Source organism: Nyctereutes procyonoides, unplaced genomic scaffold (assembly GCF_905146905.1).
Source record: "Nyctereutes procyonoides isolate TBG_1078 unplaced genomic scaffold, NYPRO_anot_genome, whole genome shotgun sequence".
In the NCBI taxonomy this organism is placed as follows: domain Eukaryota; kingdom Metazoa; phylum Chordata; class Mammalia; order Carnivora; family Canidae; genus Nyctereutes; species Nyctereutes procyonoides.
In genome coordinates this window covers 27,601,984-27,618,380 of record NW_026575120.1, presented here as the reverse complement: position 1 = coordinate 27,618,380, position 16,397 = coordinate 27,601,984, and the positions used below count along the sequence as shown (strand labels likewise).

At 66.9% G+C, this 16,397-nt stretch overlaps 3 protein-coding genes across 5 annotated transcripts in view; 1 reads left to right on the top strand and 2 right to left on the bottom strand.

The window, feature by feature from the left end:
* CCM2 (CCM2 scaffold protein) overlaps positions 1-3,628 on the top strand; it is a 45,507-nt gene extending 41,879 nt beyond the window's left edge. For all 3 annotated transcript variants that reach the window (XM_055335393.1, XM_055335394.1, XM_055335395.1), the window contains exons 6-10: positions 728-863; positions 1,721-1,778; positions 1,924-2,062; positions 2,277-2,415; positions 3,172-3,628. In XM_055335393.1, coding sequence (XP_055191368.1) covers positions 728-863; positions 1,721-1,778; positions 1,924-2,062; positions 2,277-2,415; positions 3,172-3,452 — 753 coding nt within the window. In that variant the 3' untranslated portion in view covers positions 3,453-3,628. The remainder of the gene's footprint in view (positions 1-727; positions 864-1,720; positions 1,779-1,923; positions 2,063-2,276; positions 2,416-3,171) is intronic.
* A 1,481-nt stretch (positions 3,629-5,109) lies between these two features.
* On the bottom strand, positions 5,110-13,843 carry NACAD (NAC alpha domain containing). The gene is made up of 11 exons (XM_055334764.1): positions 13,684-13,843; positions 10,255-11,935; positions 8,243-9,974; positions 7,254-8,093; positions 6,561-7,191; positions 6,347-6,462; positions 6,187-6,261; positions 5,723-5,869; positions 5,505-5,651; positions 5,291-5,413; positions 5,110-5,214 (listed from the first exon to the last, which is right to left on the bottom strand). The coding sequence occupies exons 1-11, from the start codon at positions 13,748-13,750 to the stop codon at positions 5,200-5,202; spliced, it is 5,574 nt and encodes a 1,857-aa protein (XP_055190739.1). The 5' UTR covers positions 13,751-13,843; the 3' UTR covers positions 5,110-5,199.
* Positions 7,177-10,240, bottom strand: LOC129515619 (proteoglycan 4-like). The gene has a single exon (XM_055334570.1). It carries the CDS (start codon positions 10,136-10,138, stop codon positions 8,087-8,089), a length of 2,052 nt encoding a protein of 683 aa, XP_055190545.1. The 5' UTR covers positions 10,139-10,240; the 3' UTR covers positions 7,177-8,086.
* Positions 13,844-16,397: the final 2,554 nt, after the last annotated feature.

The following is a 16,397-nucleotide window of genomic DNA, read 5'->3' as shown; positions in this document are numbered from 1 at the left end:
CGAGGCCCCTCCAACAACCCTCTGGGCTCCTCCCACCTGCAGGGCCCAGCCCACCACCTGCCCAGGCCCTGCTAAAGCCCCTTCCCTGCTCCCTGAGTCTGGTGCCTTCTCTTCCAGGGACCTCACCCTTTCCCCAGTGCTGATGGGGGTGGTCTCCTGCACCCCAAGCCGTGCCCTGGGAGTGGGGGGTTAGGGCTTGAGGCCCCCTTAGCTACCTAAGGGTTGCCAGCCTCCAGGAGCTTCTTGGTGCGGTTTCTGTGTAAGACTGGAGCAGGGACTCCCACCTCGGGTTCCCTTAGGTCAGTGCCCCTCCTCGGCTCTGCCCACCTTCTAGCGGGGCAGTGCTGGGGGGTGCGCTGGGCTCTTGGCCCGCCCCTGCGGACTCCTCTAGTCCCTGCCCCATATCCGGGGGCAGAGCTGCCCAGATAGGAGTCTGCCTTCACAGCGGGCCTGAAGCTGTGTGCCATGCTGGGAGCGCTGTCCCCCAGCCTGGGGCCACTGCGGGGCAGGGCGTTGGGGGGCGTTGGGGGGCCAGGTGGGCGGATACAGGAGGGCTGGCAGCTGACACACCTGGCCCCTGAAGTCCAGGGAGCCTCCCAGACATAGGCTGCTCCCCTGGGGGGCGGTGGGAGGCAATGGGCCCTCGGTTCTGGTGCTGGTTGAGCATCTGAGGAGCCAGGTGCCCAGGAAAGCTGCCCAGGAAGACCCAGCTTCGTCCCCATGGCAGGTCGCTGCGGAGGAACTGTGCTCCCTGCTGGGGCAGGTCTTCCAGATTGTGTACACGGAGTCCACCATCGACTTCCTGGACAGAGCCATATTCGACGGGGCCTCGACACCCACCCACCACCTGTCCCTGCACAGCGGTATGTGAGTGTGGGCAGACAGTCCCTGAGGTCCATGTCCCCCACCTGGTGGCTTCCTGCATCACTGTGGGGACGAGGGAACGCCTCAACGAAGGTCACTTCACCTGTTTCAGATCAGAGAGCCGGGGGCTAGGGGGTGCTGTGGGGAGGAGCCCCCAGACCTCACTGCTCTCTGATGAGGGCTTTGTCCGGGGACCGAGGCTGCCCGGGCAGTGGACGTGTGGAAGCCACCACCTTCTCTGTGTCTGTGGAGCATTTTTGGGAGGCGCCTTACTTATAGGGGTTCATTTAGTCCCCTCACCCCCTCCTCACCCCTCTCTCAGGGCCCAGTAGCCACACTGATGCTGTCCTGCTCTGTGTTGTGGGGACCTTAGGTCCTGGCCAACGTTCCCTGGGTAGCTGCTGTGGGCCATGCTTTTTGCTGGTGCGGGGGCCTCGGGCTCATGGGGGTCCTGCCTCTGTCCTTGGGGAGCAGCTGTGCTGCGTGGAGCTTGTGGGGGGGGGCGGTCACACCTGCCCGTGGTGGTGGCTTCTGCCGTCAGCACCTGCGGCCGGGCCAGTTGCAGGGGCTCTGGGATCCTGTGCCTCACCTAAAGGACACCGCAGGCGGCCACCAGGGGCGCTTTCTCATCCTTGGCCACGCTGGGGAGAGGGCCCCCCCAGCGCTCCATTTGGTGCGTTCTCCAGAGACCAGAGCATCACACAGACCGCACCGTGAGCCCTGCAGAGGAGCATGTGTGGGTGGTGCCTATGGGCCAACCTAGGAGGCCTGCAGCCCCCCTGCCGCCAGTGCCCTTGGTGGGCTCGGTGCCCTCTCCCTGTGTGACCAGGCGCCCCTGTCTCCCCACTCTGTACAGACGACTCTTCCACCAAGGTGGACGTGAAGGAGCCATATGAGACAGACCTGGGCACTTTGTGAGTACCCGCCTGCCACCCCTGCCCCCATCAGCCATGCCATCCACACTGGGCGCCCTGGCCAAACCTGGGTGCCTGTGGGGAGCCGGACGCGGGCACAGGGTGGAGGCGCGGAGCCCCGTGCCCATGGCTCCTGTCCTTGCAGCGCGTTCCCCGAGTGTGTGCACCCCGGCGGCATCTCGCCCTCGTCCTTCTGCATGCAGATGGTGCCCCACGCCAAGACAGTCAGTGAGAGCGAGTTGAGCGCCACTGCCACCGAGCTGCTACAGGACTACATGCTCACGGTGCGGCCCTGCCCTGTGGGGGGCGGGGACAGCCGAGCCTGGCCCTGGGACTTGCTGCTTAGCCAACGCGTGCCGCTGACCCTCATGTGGTTCTGCGCTAGTGCACAGCCCTGGGGGCACAGCCTGCTTGGGCTCCTTACTCGGGGTGCCGCTGGGTGGGCTGTGGGTGCGTGGTGCTGCGCTCACCCCCCACCTTCTGCTCCGCTGTCTGCAGCTGCGCACCAAGCTGTCCTCCCAGGAGATCCAGCAGTTCGCGGCGCTACTGCACGACTACCGCGACGGGGCGTCTGTGCACGAGTTCTGCATCAACCTGCGTCAGCTGTATGGGGACAGCCGCAAGTTCCTGCTGCTCGGTGAGTCTGAGGCGGCGTGGCTGCAGTGTGGGGGTTCTGGCCAGAGACCAGAGCTCGCCGGTGGGAGCCAGACTGCGGGGAAGCCAGGGGCTGATGCCCCGGAATGAGGGCCAGGGTGGGGCTCCCCAGAGGAGACGGCACCCGAGAGGGTTTTGGTGGGTGGCCAGGAGTTTGACAGGCAGAGAAGTGGACCCCATTACTGGGTGGAAAGACCGGCCTTGGCTGAGAGCTGGGCCCTGAGAAATGAGCACCATGGTGCAGCTGGGTAGCCAGGGTGGCCAGGACCCCACACACCTGCCCCCACCCTTGAGGATGGTGGCGCGGCTGTGTGTCCTGTGTGCAGAGCCTGGGGAACTCGGCTGGCTGACGGTGGCTGTTGGAGGCTCCGGCTCTGCTCCCCAACCTCCACCGAGGGTGGGTTTATACCCTTGTCAGCCGCCACCCAAGGGCTCTCTGCTCATGGGGCTCTAGGGCTTGCCGTGCTGTGTCCAGTTTGAGCTCTTGGTGACCCTGTGACCTCTCCGCCAGGGTCCGTCGTGTGGTCAAGGCTTGGGTCCGAGGGCCCCGCCCCGTGTTCCTTTCTGTGTTGTTGTCCCGTAGAAGCGGGCGGTGCCCAGTGGTTGGCCTGCGCCCTCTGCTCTGTACTCCAGGGCCTGTGGGTGGGGCTCCGCCAGGACCAAGGGAGGGACATGCAGCCCCCTGTTCCCCGGCCCAGCCCCCCAGAAGCATGGCATCCAGCACACCCTGTGTCCTCAGGTCTGCGGCCCTTCATCCCGGAGAAGGACAGCCAGCACTTCGAGAACTTCCTTGAGACCATCGGGGTGAAGGATGGCCGAGGCATCATCACTGACAGCTTCGGCAGGTACCGGCGGGCCCTGAGCTCCGCCTCCACCTCCACCTGCACTGGGAACAGGACCACAGGCAGCTCCGACGACCAGTCCGCACCCTCAGAGGGGGACGAGTGGGACCGCATGATTTCGGATATCAGCAACGACATCGAGGCTCTGGGCTGCAGCATGGACCGGGACTCAGCCTGATGGCGCCGGGAAGGGCCCGCCGGCGCTCCCTCTACTGTGAAGGACCTGCCCCGGGGCGCTGGTGCCCGTGGCCCCCTCCGGGAGGGCTCCCGGGGGTCCTTTCGGTTTTGCACACGACGATGCTGTCGAAACTCTCAGAGACCTTCAAACAAGTTTACCGCCATGTGAATGATTCATTTCTGGTCCCAGCGTGCTTCTGATCTTGCGGGTGGGAGCCGGGCAGCAGACGCAGGGGACGGCATTGGGGTTTTCCTTTGAAAATGCAGGGTGGGCAGCGGGTGACCTGGGCCCTGGTGCGAGTGTGGGTCCTCGTCCTCCCAAGGACGCCTGGCCTCCTGCTCCTCGATGAGTCCCCCTTGCTCCGTCTGCCAGCACAGGTGCTCTCCACTGTACCCGGACCCCCACCCCCACCCAGAGCACGGGTCCCCCTCCCCACCCAGCACGCCCAGGGTCCTGGGCTCGGTGGGGGCGCGCAGGGGCACTGTGTTCTAGGCCTTCCCTGGGCTGGGCCCCTGCTGTGCTCTTGGCACCTGGGGGACCAGAGGGTGCGTCTGGCCTGGGAGACCCCCAGCAGCATGTGTGGGAGCCCTGGGCTGAGCAGGGTGGGTGTGGGGGCCCCGGGGCAGGAGGACAGAGGCCGTGTGGGGCCGGTGGCAGGTGCGGATGGGAGGAGAAGCCCCTCACGTGGCTCTGGCCACAGCCCCCCCGGGAGCTGGCAGTGGGCCCAGGCTGGCAGGGCTAGGGCCCGTGCAGTGGCTCTCTGGATGTGAGCCAAGACCCCTGGCCCTCCTGCCCTGGGAGCATCTGGAACGGCCAAGGCGGGCAGGCCTGGCCAGGCCCTCCCCAGCCACCCTCGGTCTCGGGCTGCAGCGGGGCGGTAGCAGTGGGGCCGCATCCTGGGGCCTGGCCCGCATGTCCTGTGTGGATGGCAGGGACCGCCTCGTCCCCTCCAGGGGTGCCTTTCCCACTCAGCGGATCTCTGGACTTCAGAGAAGAGGGAATATGGAGGGGATGGATGGCCCCTCCACAGCTGGGCGTCAGGAGGGCTCCCAACAAATGCCTCTCCGTGGCTAGAGCCCTAGAGCCCCTGGTTCTGGGGAGTCCCTTTCCGAAGCCAGTCCCCAGGCCCACGCCCTGGGCCACAGCCACGGGACAGTCTAGTCTCTGGGCAGGTGGGGCACCGAGGTCCTGGGGTGGGGAGGGTGAGGACCCCCACCCTCCAGGGACCTTACGTGAACCCCCACATACTGGAGACACGGGACAGATCCCACCCTCTGGAGACATGGTGGGGGCCAGAGCCCCGCCCTCTGGGGACCAGGAGGAGAGCCCCCCACTCTGGGACACATGGGGACAGATCCTGCCCTCTAGGGACAAGGAGGAAGAACCCCCCCCCACTCAGGGACAGGTGGGGACAGAGCCCCGCCCTCTGGGGACGAGGAGGGCCCCCCCCACTCGGGGACTGGTGGGGACAGCCCTGCCCTCTGGGGACAAGGAGGAGGACACCTACCCCTAGGGACCCGGATTGCCCCCGGCCTGGGTTGGGATCGCCCGCACCCTCCGGCGCCCGGGGACAGGCCCCCCTGACCCTCCAGGGGCCCCACCATGAGTCCCCTGAGACCCGAGCGAGCCCGGAAGCAGGAGCAGAGCAGAGGCTGAGGGGACACACCCGTTTATTGAGCAGCAGAGCCGGGGGCGGGGACAGGGCCGGTGGTCGGTGGCAGTCGGTAGCGGTGGGTGGCGGTCGCAGCTACATGGTGAGCTCCTGCGGGAGGGTGCAGAAGTGCGGGCTAAGAGGGGGCCCAACAGGGTGGGCGGCAGGGCTGAGGGTGGCCACTCACCATGATGGCGTTGACGATGTCACTCTGGTTGTCCCGCAGAGCCCGCACAGCCCTGGCCCTCGACACGTTGGCTTGTGCCATCACCAGCTCGATGTCCCGGAGCTCCAGGCCCGCCTCATCCACCTGGATGGGGGCAGGCGGGCAGGTTCCAGGGCTGCCGCCCCCCGGAAGGCCCCAACCCCCCACCCCCCACCCCGCGGTGCCCCAGCCTCACCTCCTCCTCCTCTTCCTCCTCCTCCTCCTCCTCCTCTGGCCTCCGCAGCGGCCCCGGCGTAGACTCAGGCACCAGGGCTGATGGCTCAGTGGGTACCTTGAACTTCTCGGCAGCAGCCCTGTGCACTTGCTGCGACAGGTCCTCGATCTGCAGGGAGGGCACAGCGGTCAGGCCGGCCCCCGGCCCCCACCCCCCCCACCCCCCCACCCCTACCAGACCTTGGCCTCCCCGAAGACCACATAGGTGTCGGAGGCTGGGCTCTTGAAGACGTCGGGCTTGGCGATGACAAACAGGATGTTCTTGGACTTCTGGATGGTGATCCTGGTGACCCCCTGGATTTGCCGCAGGCCCAGCTTGGACATCGCCTGGGGACACGGCAGGCTCACCCTGGGCACTGGGGGGGGGTCCCAGGCCGAGGCGGGAAGGAGCCGGCCCCGAGGGGTGGCAGCATCCCGGCAGGGGCTGAAGCCTCTCCCGCCAAGTCTGGGGGCCCCTCTGTGGGCTCTGGGCAAGCCGGGGACACTGGCCCCCAGGGACAGTGGGGTGCCGGGTGTACCATCTCCATGGAGGCTCTGGCCCTAGCGCCTCCACTGCCCAACAGCCTCACTGGTGGCATCATCAGCCCCTGGGGGTGAAGGGTCCCCTCCTGCACCCTCCCCAGCGGCCCCACGGCCCCCCCCACCTTCCGGGCCTTCTTCTCACTGCGACTCTGCTTGGCTTTGGCCACGGTCTCTTCGCTGCCACCGGTTGCGGGTGCCTGGGGAGGACGGGGTTTGAGGAACTGAGGGCGGGGCATCAGGGAGCCCTCCCAGGGGTGTCCCCTTCCCCCCCGGGCCGGGCACCTGGGCTGGGCACTGCGCCGGCTGTACCCCCGAGGCGTCGTGCTCCTCCGGCTCTGCTGACGACTCCCCATGGCTGTCCGAGTGCGGGCCGGATCCTGGGGCCCTGGGGGGCGAGTCTGGGTGCGGGGGGTGGGGGGGATGAGGACGGCCGCAACCCGGGCCCCCACCTGCCACCCGCGGTCCCTGCTCCGGACAACTTGCCGCCCGGCCTCACCTTCCTCTGGGCTGTCCTGGTCAGCCTGCTGCCTGGTGGCGGGGGGGCCCCGAGGCCCAGGAGGCACTTGGCAGGGGGGCGCGGTCCGCCAGGCCCGGTCTTTGGCATGGGTGTCCCCCGCCGGGGCTATCCTGGGGCCAGGGAGGGCGGCAGGGGGTGGGAGGCCCCCCCTCGGCCCAGCCCCGAGAGGTCCCGGGGTCCCTGAGAGGGCGGCTGGTGCCTGCGGGGTGCCCGCCAGGGGCTCCCCGGCCTCCGAGTCTTCCCTGAGGCCCCGGCAGGGGCAGGAGGCGCCGAGGACCCCGGGGCTCAGGGCTGCCTCTGCGGGGCCCCCGGGGGTGCAGGGCTCGCGGGCCAGGGCCCGGCTGGGGCTTCTGGCAACCGCGCTGCCGCCCCGGGGCTCCCGCGGATCCCCCGTGCCCTCTCCCCGCCGCCAGAGCCTGGCGCGGGCTCCTGCCCGGAGGCTGCGGGCGGGCTGGGCACTGGCTCTGGGCGGCAGCCGCCCTCCGGCCTCGGCCCCACCTCCGCAGCGCCGGGACACCGGGGCCAAGCCGTGGGATGCGCCCCCGGGCCACGCTGCCCCGCAGCCTTCCCGGCTCCCTGGGGGACCGGCTCCAGGCCGCGCGCCCCTGGACTCTCACCCCCTGGGGCCTCCCCCGGGGCCGAGCGGGGCTCAGCTCGGGCTCCAGCGCGCACACGGGCACCGGGACGGCTTCCCTGCTCGGGCGCCGGGGGACCCTCCGCTGCTTCCTCCCGGGCAGAGGCAGCCTTCGGTGGGTCCCGGGCTTCCGCCGCAGCCCCTGGGCACTCCGGGACCTCTGGGGCTGACGCTAGCTGTTCTGGGGCCTCCGTGGCAGGTTCTGGATGTTCTGGGGCCTCCGTGGCAGGCTCTAGGCATTCTGGAGCCTCTGTGGCAGGCCCTAGGCATTCTGGAGCCTCTGTGGCAGGTTCTGGATGTTCTGGAGCTTCCATGGCAGGGTCCGAATGTTCTGGGGCTTCCATGGCAGATTCTGGATATTCTGGTGCCTCCGTGGAAGGCTCTGGATGTTCTAGAGCCTCGGTGGCAGGCTCCGGGTGTTCTGGGGCCTCTGTGGCAGGCTCCGGGTGTTCTGGGGCCTCCATAACAGGTTCTAGATGTTCTGGGGCCTCCATGGAAGGCTCTGGACGTTCTAGGGTCTTGGTGATAGGCTCCAGGCATTCTGGGGCCTCTATGGCAGGTTCTGAGTGTCCTGGGGCCTCCATGGAAGGCTCCAGGCATTCTAGGGTCTTGGTGGCAGGCTCCGGGCATTCTGGGGCCTCCGTGTCAGGTTCTGGATGTTCTGGGGCCTCCATGGAAGGTTCTGCACGTTCTAGGGCCTTGGTAGCAGGTTCTGGATGTTCTGGGGCCTCCATGGAAAGCTCTGGATGTTCTAGGGCCTTGGTAGCAGGTTCTGCATGTTCTGGGGCCTCCATGGAAAGCTCTGGATGTTCTAGGGCCTTGGTAGCAGGTTCTGGATGTTCTGGGGCCTCCATGGAAGGCTCTGGATGTTCTAGGGCCTTGGTAGCAGGTTCTGGATGTTCTGGGCCTCCATGGAAAGCTCTGGATGTTCTAGGGCCTTGGTAGCAGGTTCTGGATGTTCTGGGGCCTCCATGGAAGGCTCTGGATGTTCTAGGGCCTCAGTGGCAGGCTCCGGGCATTCTGGGACCTCCGCGGCAGGTTCTGGATGTTCTTGGAGCTTGGTAGCAGGTTCTGGATGTTGTGGGGCCTCCATGGAAGGCTCTGGATGTTCTAGGGCCTCAGTGGCAGGCTCCAGGCATTCTGGGACCTCCGCGGCAGGTTCTGGATGTTCTTGGAGCTTGGTAGCAGGTTCTGGATGTTGTGGGGCCTCCATGGAAGGCTCTGGATGTTCTAGGGCCTCGGTGGGAGGCTCTGGGCATTCTGGGGCCTCCGTGGCAGGTTCTAGGTGTCCTGGGGCCTCCATGGAAGGCTCCAGGCATTCTAGGGCCTTGATGGTGGGCTCCAGGTATTCTGGGGCCTTGGTGGCAGGCTCTGGGCATTCTGAGGTCTCTGTGGCAGGTTCTAGATGTTCTGGGGCCTCCATGGAAGGCTCCAGGTGTTCTAGGGCCTCAGTGGCAGGCTCCGGGTGTTCTAGGGCCTCCACGGAAGGCTCTGGATGTTCTAGGGCCTTGGTGGCAGGCTCCGGGCATTCTGGGGCCTCTTTGGCAAGTTCTGGATGTTCTGAGGCCTCCGTGGAAGGCTCCAGGCATTCTAGGACCTCAGTGACAGGCTCTGTGCATTCTGGGGCCTCCATGGCAGGTTCTGGGTGTCCTGGGGCTTCCATGGAAAGCTCCAGGCATTCTAGGGCCTCCGTGGCAGGCTTTAGGCATTCTGGGGCCTCCGTGGCAGATTCTGGGTGTCTTGGGGCCTCCATGGAAAGCTCCAGGCATTCTAGGGCCTCGGTGGCAGGCTCTGGGCATTCTGGGACCTCCGTGGCAGATTCCGGATGTCCTGGGGCCTCCATGGAAAGCTCTAGGCATTCCAGGGCCTCAGTGGCAAGCTTTGGGCATTCTGGGGCCTCCGTGGCAGGTTCTGGGTGTCTTGGGGCCTCCATGGAAAGCTCCAGGCATTCTAGGGCCTCAGTGGCAGGCTCCAGGTGTTCTGGGGCTGCCATGGCAGGTTCTGGATGTTCTGGGGCCTCCATAGAAGGCTCCAGGCATTCTAGGGCCTTGGTAGCAGGCTCTGGGCATTCTGGGGCCTCCATGGCGGGTTCTGGGTGTTCTGGAACCTCCATGGAAAGCTCCAGGCGTTCTAGGGCCTCAGTGGAAGGCTCCGGGTGTTCTGGGGCCTCCGTGGCAGGTTCTGGGTATCTTGGGGCCTCCATGGAAAGCTCCAGGAGTTCTAGGGTGTTGGTGGCAGGCTCCGGGTGTTCTGGGGTCGCCATGGCAGGTTCTGGGTATTCTGGGGCTTCCATGGAAAGCTCCAGGCATTCTAGGGCTTCGGTGGCAGGCTCCGGGTGTTCTGAGGCCTCCGTGGCAGGTTCTGGATGTTCTGGGGCCTCCATGGAAGGCTCTGGGCATTCTAGGGCCTCGATAGCAGGCTCTGGGTGTTCTGGGGCCTCCATGGCAGGTTCTGGGTGTCCTGGGGCCTCCATGGAAAGCTCCAGGAGTTCTAGGGTCTTGGTGGCAGGCTCCAAGTGTTCTGGGGCCTCCATGGAAGGCTCCGGGTGTTCTGAGGCCTCCGTGGAAGGCTCTGGGTGTTCTAGGGCCTCGATAGCAGGCTCTGGGTGTTCTGAGGCCTCCATGGCAGGTTCCGGGTGTCCTGGGCCCTCCATGGAAAGCTCCAGGAGTTCTAGGGTCTTGGTGGCAGGCTCCAAGTGTTCTGGGCCTCCATGGAAGGCTCCGGGTGTTCTGAGGCCTCCGTAGAAGGCTCTGGGTGTTCTAGGGCCTCGATAGCAGGCTCTGGGTGTTCTGGGGCCTCCATGGCAGGTTCTGGGTGTCCTGGGGCCGCCATGGAAAGCTCCAGGTGTTGTAGGGCCCTGGTGGTAGGCTCCGGGTGTTCTGGGGGCTCCGTGGCAGGCTTGGAGGGGCCTGCAGTTCCCCATGAGGCCCAAGGTGCCCCCGTGTCTGCAGCTGGCTCCAGGCCATCCAGCTGGACCTGCTCCCAGGCCGGAGGCTCTGTGTCCCTCTGCTCACATGCTGGCCTCAGCCCCAAGGTCACTTGTCCTTCCTGCCGGGCTGCAGTGGCCACAGGCTCCATCCATGGTGTGCAGCCTGCATCCGTCTGCAGGTCTGGAGCTTGGCCTCAGCGGCGGGTCCCCGGCCCAAGGGGAAGCCCGCGACCTGCAGGGGTAGGGGCGGGGCCGCAGACCCAGGGTCTGGGCCCGCCCGTCTCTCCAGGTGCTGCAGAGAGTCGGGGCTTGGTGGGAGGGCCCCCACTGCTGGGGCAGTCTGGGGCTCTGGGCCTAAGGCCGTGTGCTCATCCCCCTGCAGGGACTGAGCTTCGCCCGCGGCAGCAGGCCCCCGACCCAGAATGGAGCCCAGCGCCTGCCCCCAGGCCTGAGTGGTCACCCCCGTGAGATCCGGGGCTTCCTGCGGGGTGTGAGGGGCCTCGGCCGCAGCGCATGCCTGGCCTGAGCCCTGGCCTGGCCCGGCGACCTTGGCACCCGGGGCCTGGCGCCCGGTGGCTCGGCTGGCCTCTTCCTCGCAGATCGCGGGAGCAGGCTCGCCAGGGCTGTCGTGGAGCAGGTCCGCGGGCCGTGCGTGGGGCTCCTCGCTGTACAGCCTCTCGTCATCTGCCCCCGCGTAGGAGGCTGAGTCGGGGTCGGAGGAGGCCGCTGAGGTGTCGTCCCGGAAGGCAAAGGCCTCGTCCATGCCCTCGGTGATGGAGAGATCGGACAGGGACTGCAGGGAGGAGGCGAACGTGCTGTCGTCCTCGCCCTCCCCAGCAGCATCCCCTCCAGGGACAGAGGCCTCTTCCTCCTCCTGTTCCTCCTCTTCCTCCTCCTCGGGGGCCCTTGGTGTCACCTCCACGGCCTCCACCTGGAAGATGAGGCTGCCCCGGAAGGGCAGGAGGGCGGCGGGGATCATGGGGTCGTTGGCCAGGAAGTCCAGCTCGAAGAAATGGGCCTCCTGGCCCCAGGAAGAGCTGCTGTCGGCTGAGATGCTGGACTCCGGGGATGGGGGGCCGGGGGGCCCCGTGTAGGGCAGCTCCTGCTCATCTGCCACAGACCCCTGTGGGGAGAAGCCCCAGCCCGAGGGGACATCCAGCCCTTCGGCCGGGGCCAGCAGGCTCAGGGAGCAGGACGGGGACGAGGCCCAGCTGTCCCCATCTGCCGTGATATAAGAGCCCGAGGGCGAGGCAGGTGGCGAGTCCCCTGGCTCCGCCGGGGCGTCCCGGGCATCCCTGCGGGGCCCGGGGCCAAGGAGCAGGGCAGAGGCGGTCTCGGTGGGGGTGGAGGGCGGCGTGAAGTAGGACTCAGGGTCTGGGACAGGGCAAGGCACAGGAGGGTCACCCTGAGAACACAACGCGGGGGGTGGGTTCAGGCTGGGGTGCCCACCCTCCCGGTCCCTGAGCTCTGGCAGGGCTGCCCTGGGCAGCAGGGGCACCCGGAGGGTCTCCTCGCCCATCACGATCCGGGGCTCCAGGGTGGCTGGGGGAGGACCCCTGGCGGGCCGGGCCTCGGGGGGGCCCAGGTTAGGGCTGCCTTCTGCGGGGACTGCCCAGGCTGAAGGGGTGCCGCTCGGCCCTGCATCCCAGCTGGCTCCCTCTGGCGGGGGCCGGGTACCCGGCTTGCTGGGCAGAAACTCCAGGGCCAGGGCGCTGGGTCCGGGGGTCAGGGCACAGTGCTCCAGCCGGTCCCCTCTTGGGGTGGTGGCTGCGGCCACATCACAGGACGACTCTGTGGAAAGAGAGGGCCATGAGGAGGGAAGACATCCTCGGGGAGCCAAAGAACCTCTGGGAGCCCGAACCCAAGGGGACAGCCTGGGGCCGGGGGGTGGGGTGGTGTCTGAGGCTCGGCAGGCAGGGGGCTAGCACCTGTCTCCACCAACACCGGCTGGCTGGCCCCCTGCCCGCAGTCTGTGCTGGGCTCGGCTGGTGACCTCTCTGACCTGCATCAGAAGCTCCCAGGGGAAGGGCACTTGCACCCCGCTGGCTCTGGAACACTCTAGGTGTCACACCTCCCGTGCACAGGGGTCTCACCTCCCTGCCTCAGCTCCCTCCCTGCTGCCCACACCGGAGGCCAGCCTCTCAGGGAGCCATCCGGCTCTGCCCTGGGTTCCAGCTGCCGGGCTGGTGCAGAGGAGGGGAGGCAGGGCCACCGCGGGTGTGTCCTCAGGCCACGGGTCCCACGGAGGCTGAGCTGCAGGGGTTGGTGCTGGCAGTGACGGGATTTGTGGGAAAGAGGGCAGCTGTGGGCGTGGGCCCTGGGGGCTGCGGGATCATGAGACTGGCCAGGCCTCTTCATGGTGGCAGCGGCCCCAGGGCTGTGGGTCCCAGGGCTGCCTAGACCCTGACTCTGTTCTTGGGGAGGTTCCTGCTCTATCATGTTCACCCTCGGTCACCCCACAGAGACCTCTTGGCCTCAGGGGTCTGTCTGCAAAGCCGAGTATCTGATTAGAGGTGAAGCTTTTAGGAAGGGGCAGCGTCCTGCCCCCTTGGGCCCCCTGCTGGGATTCAGAGAGGCCAGGGGGGTCTTGAGAAGAGGGTCCTTCGGGCCACTGCAGCGTGCCATACACCCAACGCCCGGAGGTGGGTGTGGTGGGTGGGGTGGGGTGGACACAGGCTCTAGGTGCTGAGCCTGTGGTACCCTTGCCCGCCTGCCCTGGGGCGGGGAGAGGCCAGAGCCAGGCCAAGGGAGGTGGTGAAGGGAAGCCAAAGGTCAAAAGGTTTTTGTAAGCACCCAAGGTCATCAAGCAGCCTGAGCAGAGCCAGCCTGAGATGCTGGGTCTGGGCAGGCACAGCCTCCACCCACTTTACCGGAGGCCAAAGGGGGCCAGGGCCCCGGCCCAGTGCTGTGCTGGTCAGTGACACTGCCAGGTGATATGCGCAGGGCTTGGTGCCCTTGGCCCTCCAGGAGTCACCGCTGACCTCCTGCTGGGCCACCCTGGTCCTTCCAGACCTGGGCAGACGCCTCCACTCCGCCGACACTTGCTGAGCTAGCATCTCCAAGGCTGCGGGCACTGCCCCCGCCCTCGGGGACCGGCCCCCTGGCCACCCCAGGCGCCAGCTCCAGCCCCGTTGCTCCTTTCAAGACCCCAGTCGCTGGCCGCGGGCGGCTGCAGCATCTAAAGGGCGAGTCCCCGGCGGGGCTGGGGGAGAGGCTGAGAACCCCTCGCCTCTGGTCCAGAGCCTCAGGCCTGCCTGGCCCGCAGCTCCTCGCAGACAATGGGGCCGCGGAGCCTGGAGGGCGGGCTACGGGCCTGAGCCACGGGCCCCCGGGATGCTCGCAAGCCCCCCCTGCCCTTCCCGCAGTCCAGAGCTGGGCCTGGAAGGGGTCAGGGGAAGGGGTCAGGATGGCTGGGAGCGCAGGCCGAGACCAGACGGGGGTGGGGGCTGGGGGGGCGGAGCGGACCGGCCGGGGACGGGGACCCAGGGGCAGGGGCAGGGCCGCCGACAGGATCGCAGGGGCCCAGCCCGAGGCCTCACCTGTTTGGGGGCCCGGCCCGCCCGCCTCCGGCAGCAGCGGTTCAGCGCGCGCGGCCTCCCCGGGCATGGCCTGGCCGTGCGCCCGTCCCTCGGCGCCCGCTCCGTCCGCGTGTCCGTCCGGCGGAGCCTGCGCGGCCGCCGCCCCTCGGCCGGGGAGTAGGGGGGAGGCCAGCGGCTGACGTCACGCCGCCCCGCCCGCCTGGCGCCCCGGAGGAGCGTGCGCCTGCGCCCCAAGCACTGCGGAGCGCAGCGGGGGTGCGGGGCCCCCTCCCCGCCCGGCGGCGCCCTCCGGCGGCGCCCTCCTCCGCCGCCGCGCCGCCGCGCCTTTCCCGCGGCATTCCTCCCCGATCGCGAGGGGCCCGGGCCGGCCGGAGGCTGGGCGGACCCCAGGGAGCATCACCCGAAGCCGGCTCTGCGGGGGGGGGCGGGCGGGCGCGCGGGCGCGGGGCAGGTGGCGGCGCGGTCCCGGGGCCCGGCCTCCCGCGCCCCCGCCTCCATCCCGGAGGTGAGCTGGAGCCGCAGCTCCCTGCTGATTGGCCGGTCGTCGCACGTCGGTCTCCGTGGCAACCGCCTCCCGGCTCCATGGAAACCGGACGGGAGCCGGCGCGGCTGGAGCGCGGGGAAGGCAGCCCCCGGGGAGCAGGGCGGACGGTCCGCGCACCCCGAACCCCGCTCCCGGGCTCCCCCGGGCTCCCGGCGGAGGAAGAGGAGCGCCACGCCTTCCTGGGCCTGGGCCGCCGCCCCCCCTCCCCTCCCCAGCACCCCCAGCCTCCCCCGCCCCGCCTCCCGCGCTCGCACCCGCCCAGTGCCAGGCTCCGGCTCCGCGAGACACAGGAACATTGTGCCCCCCGAGCTGGGCGGCGGCAGGGAATCAGAGCGCTCATTGTGGCGGCGGCGGCGGCGGCGGCGGCGGGCGGGGGCGGGGCGTCTCCCCAACCCTGTCTCCTGCGGCCACCCGGGCGCCCACCCCCGGCCCTGCACCCTGCACCCCCCAGCCGCTGATGGAGCGTCTCTCCCCTGCTGGGGACCCTCTGCATCCACCTTCATTCTCGCCTTCCGGTTGCCTCTCCCCACAGCCCGGCTGCCCTGGCAGAGACCTTCATGCTCCCTCTGCTCTGCGCACCGCGACCACCCGGCCCGCACCAACCTCCCAGAAACCAAAAGCCCTTCCGTGTGCCCCGAGGGGCTTCTGGTCTGGGCAGGGTGGCCTCGGCTTGTCTGCTCTTCCTGACAGTAGACACAAGACACACAATCCCAACACAACTCTCACACACGAAGAGTGAGGTGATGTGGCGAGGGTCCCCAGGGCTGCAGGAACAGCCTGTCAGCCCTGCTGACATAAGGGGCCCTTGACCACGTTTCCGGGCCCCAGTCTGCTCCCAGGAGGAGGACCAGACGGACATATTCATCCCCATGTGGGGCTGGAGTCCCACTGACAATTCTAGGAGGGTCAGGGGGAGGCCCGCTCCTTCCCCACCGGGATCATCCGCCCCTCTGCCCCACTGAGAAGCCCCAAGGCTAGGGGTGGTGTGGTAGCACTGGCTAGGGGGAGCCCACAGCAGGCTTTCAGCCCAGGAAGTACTCCTAGGGCCCAGGATGGCCCAGCAGGGACTATTGTCACTGGAGCCACAGGCCACTAGAGTAGCACAGACAGGATGGACCTGCTGAAATAAAAAATCTGAATGTAATAGCCTGACTGTTCAGGAGGCAATACAAAAAATCACCTGTCACGCCAGAAAGATCAAGGAAGAATCCAAGACCCAGGAAGGTCACAACTAGAATAAGAAAAAGTAATCAACTGATGCCAAAACTAAGGTGAAGATGCTGGAATTACCTGATAAGGATTTTAAATCAGCCATCATGGAAGCGGTGCCATGCGAAATAAGTTTCTTTTGGAGCAAATGGAAAATGTCAGCAAAGAAACAGACATTATGAAATGGAAACAAACCAAGATCACGGAACGATATAGAATCACTGAAAGGAAGCACTTGCTGAGCAGTTTATCAGTGGCCAGAGATGACAGAGGACATCCAAGTGAGGCTGGGATGGGTCCACAGAATGTACTCAACTGAGTAATAACAACAAGAAAGATGTTGGGCAAGAGAGGCTGAGGACCGTGCGGGGTGACAACATAAGACCCTGCTCATGTACCTGGAGTCCCAGAAGAAGAGCAGTAAAGAGGGCGGTTGAAGAGTATTCAGACGTGATGGCTGAAACTCCCCAAATAGGCAAAAGATAGAAACTTACAGATGCAAGAGCTGAGGGACGGTCAAATATGATACATCCAAGGAAATTCACATCCAGACACTTGACCTCTAACTTGTGAGCACTGGGGACAAAGTCACAGCAGTGGCCAGAGAGAACACAAAACCCATGGGGACTGCCAAGGAGAACCGCAGCGCGCTTCTGGTCCAGAGCCAGAGGCCAGGAGGAAGCTGCGACAGGCCTTCAAGTGTTGAAAGCAAGGCTCATGGGAGAAGGCAGGCGCACAGGAAGGAATGGGAAGTGTGCTCTGAGGGAGGGGGCGCTGGAGGCTCCAGCACCAGCAGAGCACCCCACAAGCCTGGGAGGGCGAAAAGAGTACAGGAAGGGCAGAGGGATGGGCACAATGATGGGCACTCCTCCTCCTCCTGAGTGCCCGGTGGCATGTGTGACCACTGAAACAAACGAGAACTCCAGCTGACACTCGACAGGATTCTTAAAAGCAGCGATGG

Excerpts from the sequence above, each read along its gene's own strand:
- NACAD (XM_055334764.1), bottom strand. The coding sequence starts at position 13,750 with ATGCCCGGGGAGGCCGCGCGCGCTGAACCGCTGCTGCCGGAGGCGGGC. Across the intron at positions 7,192-7,253 it reads GAAGCCGTCCCGGTGCCCGT|TCCAGGGGCGCGCGGCCTGG; the intron begins GTGCGCGCTGGA and ends AGGGGGTGAGAG. Across the intron at positions 6,463-6,560 it reads CCAGGACAGCCCAGAGGAAG|ACTCGCCCCCCAGGGCCCCA; the intron begins GTGAGGCCGGGC and ends CCCCGCACCCAG.
- LOC129515619 (XM_055334570.1), bottom strand. The coding sequence starts at position 10,138 with ATGGGGAACTGCAGGCCCCTCCAAGCCTGCCACGGAGCCCCCAGAACA.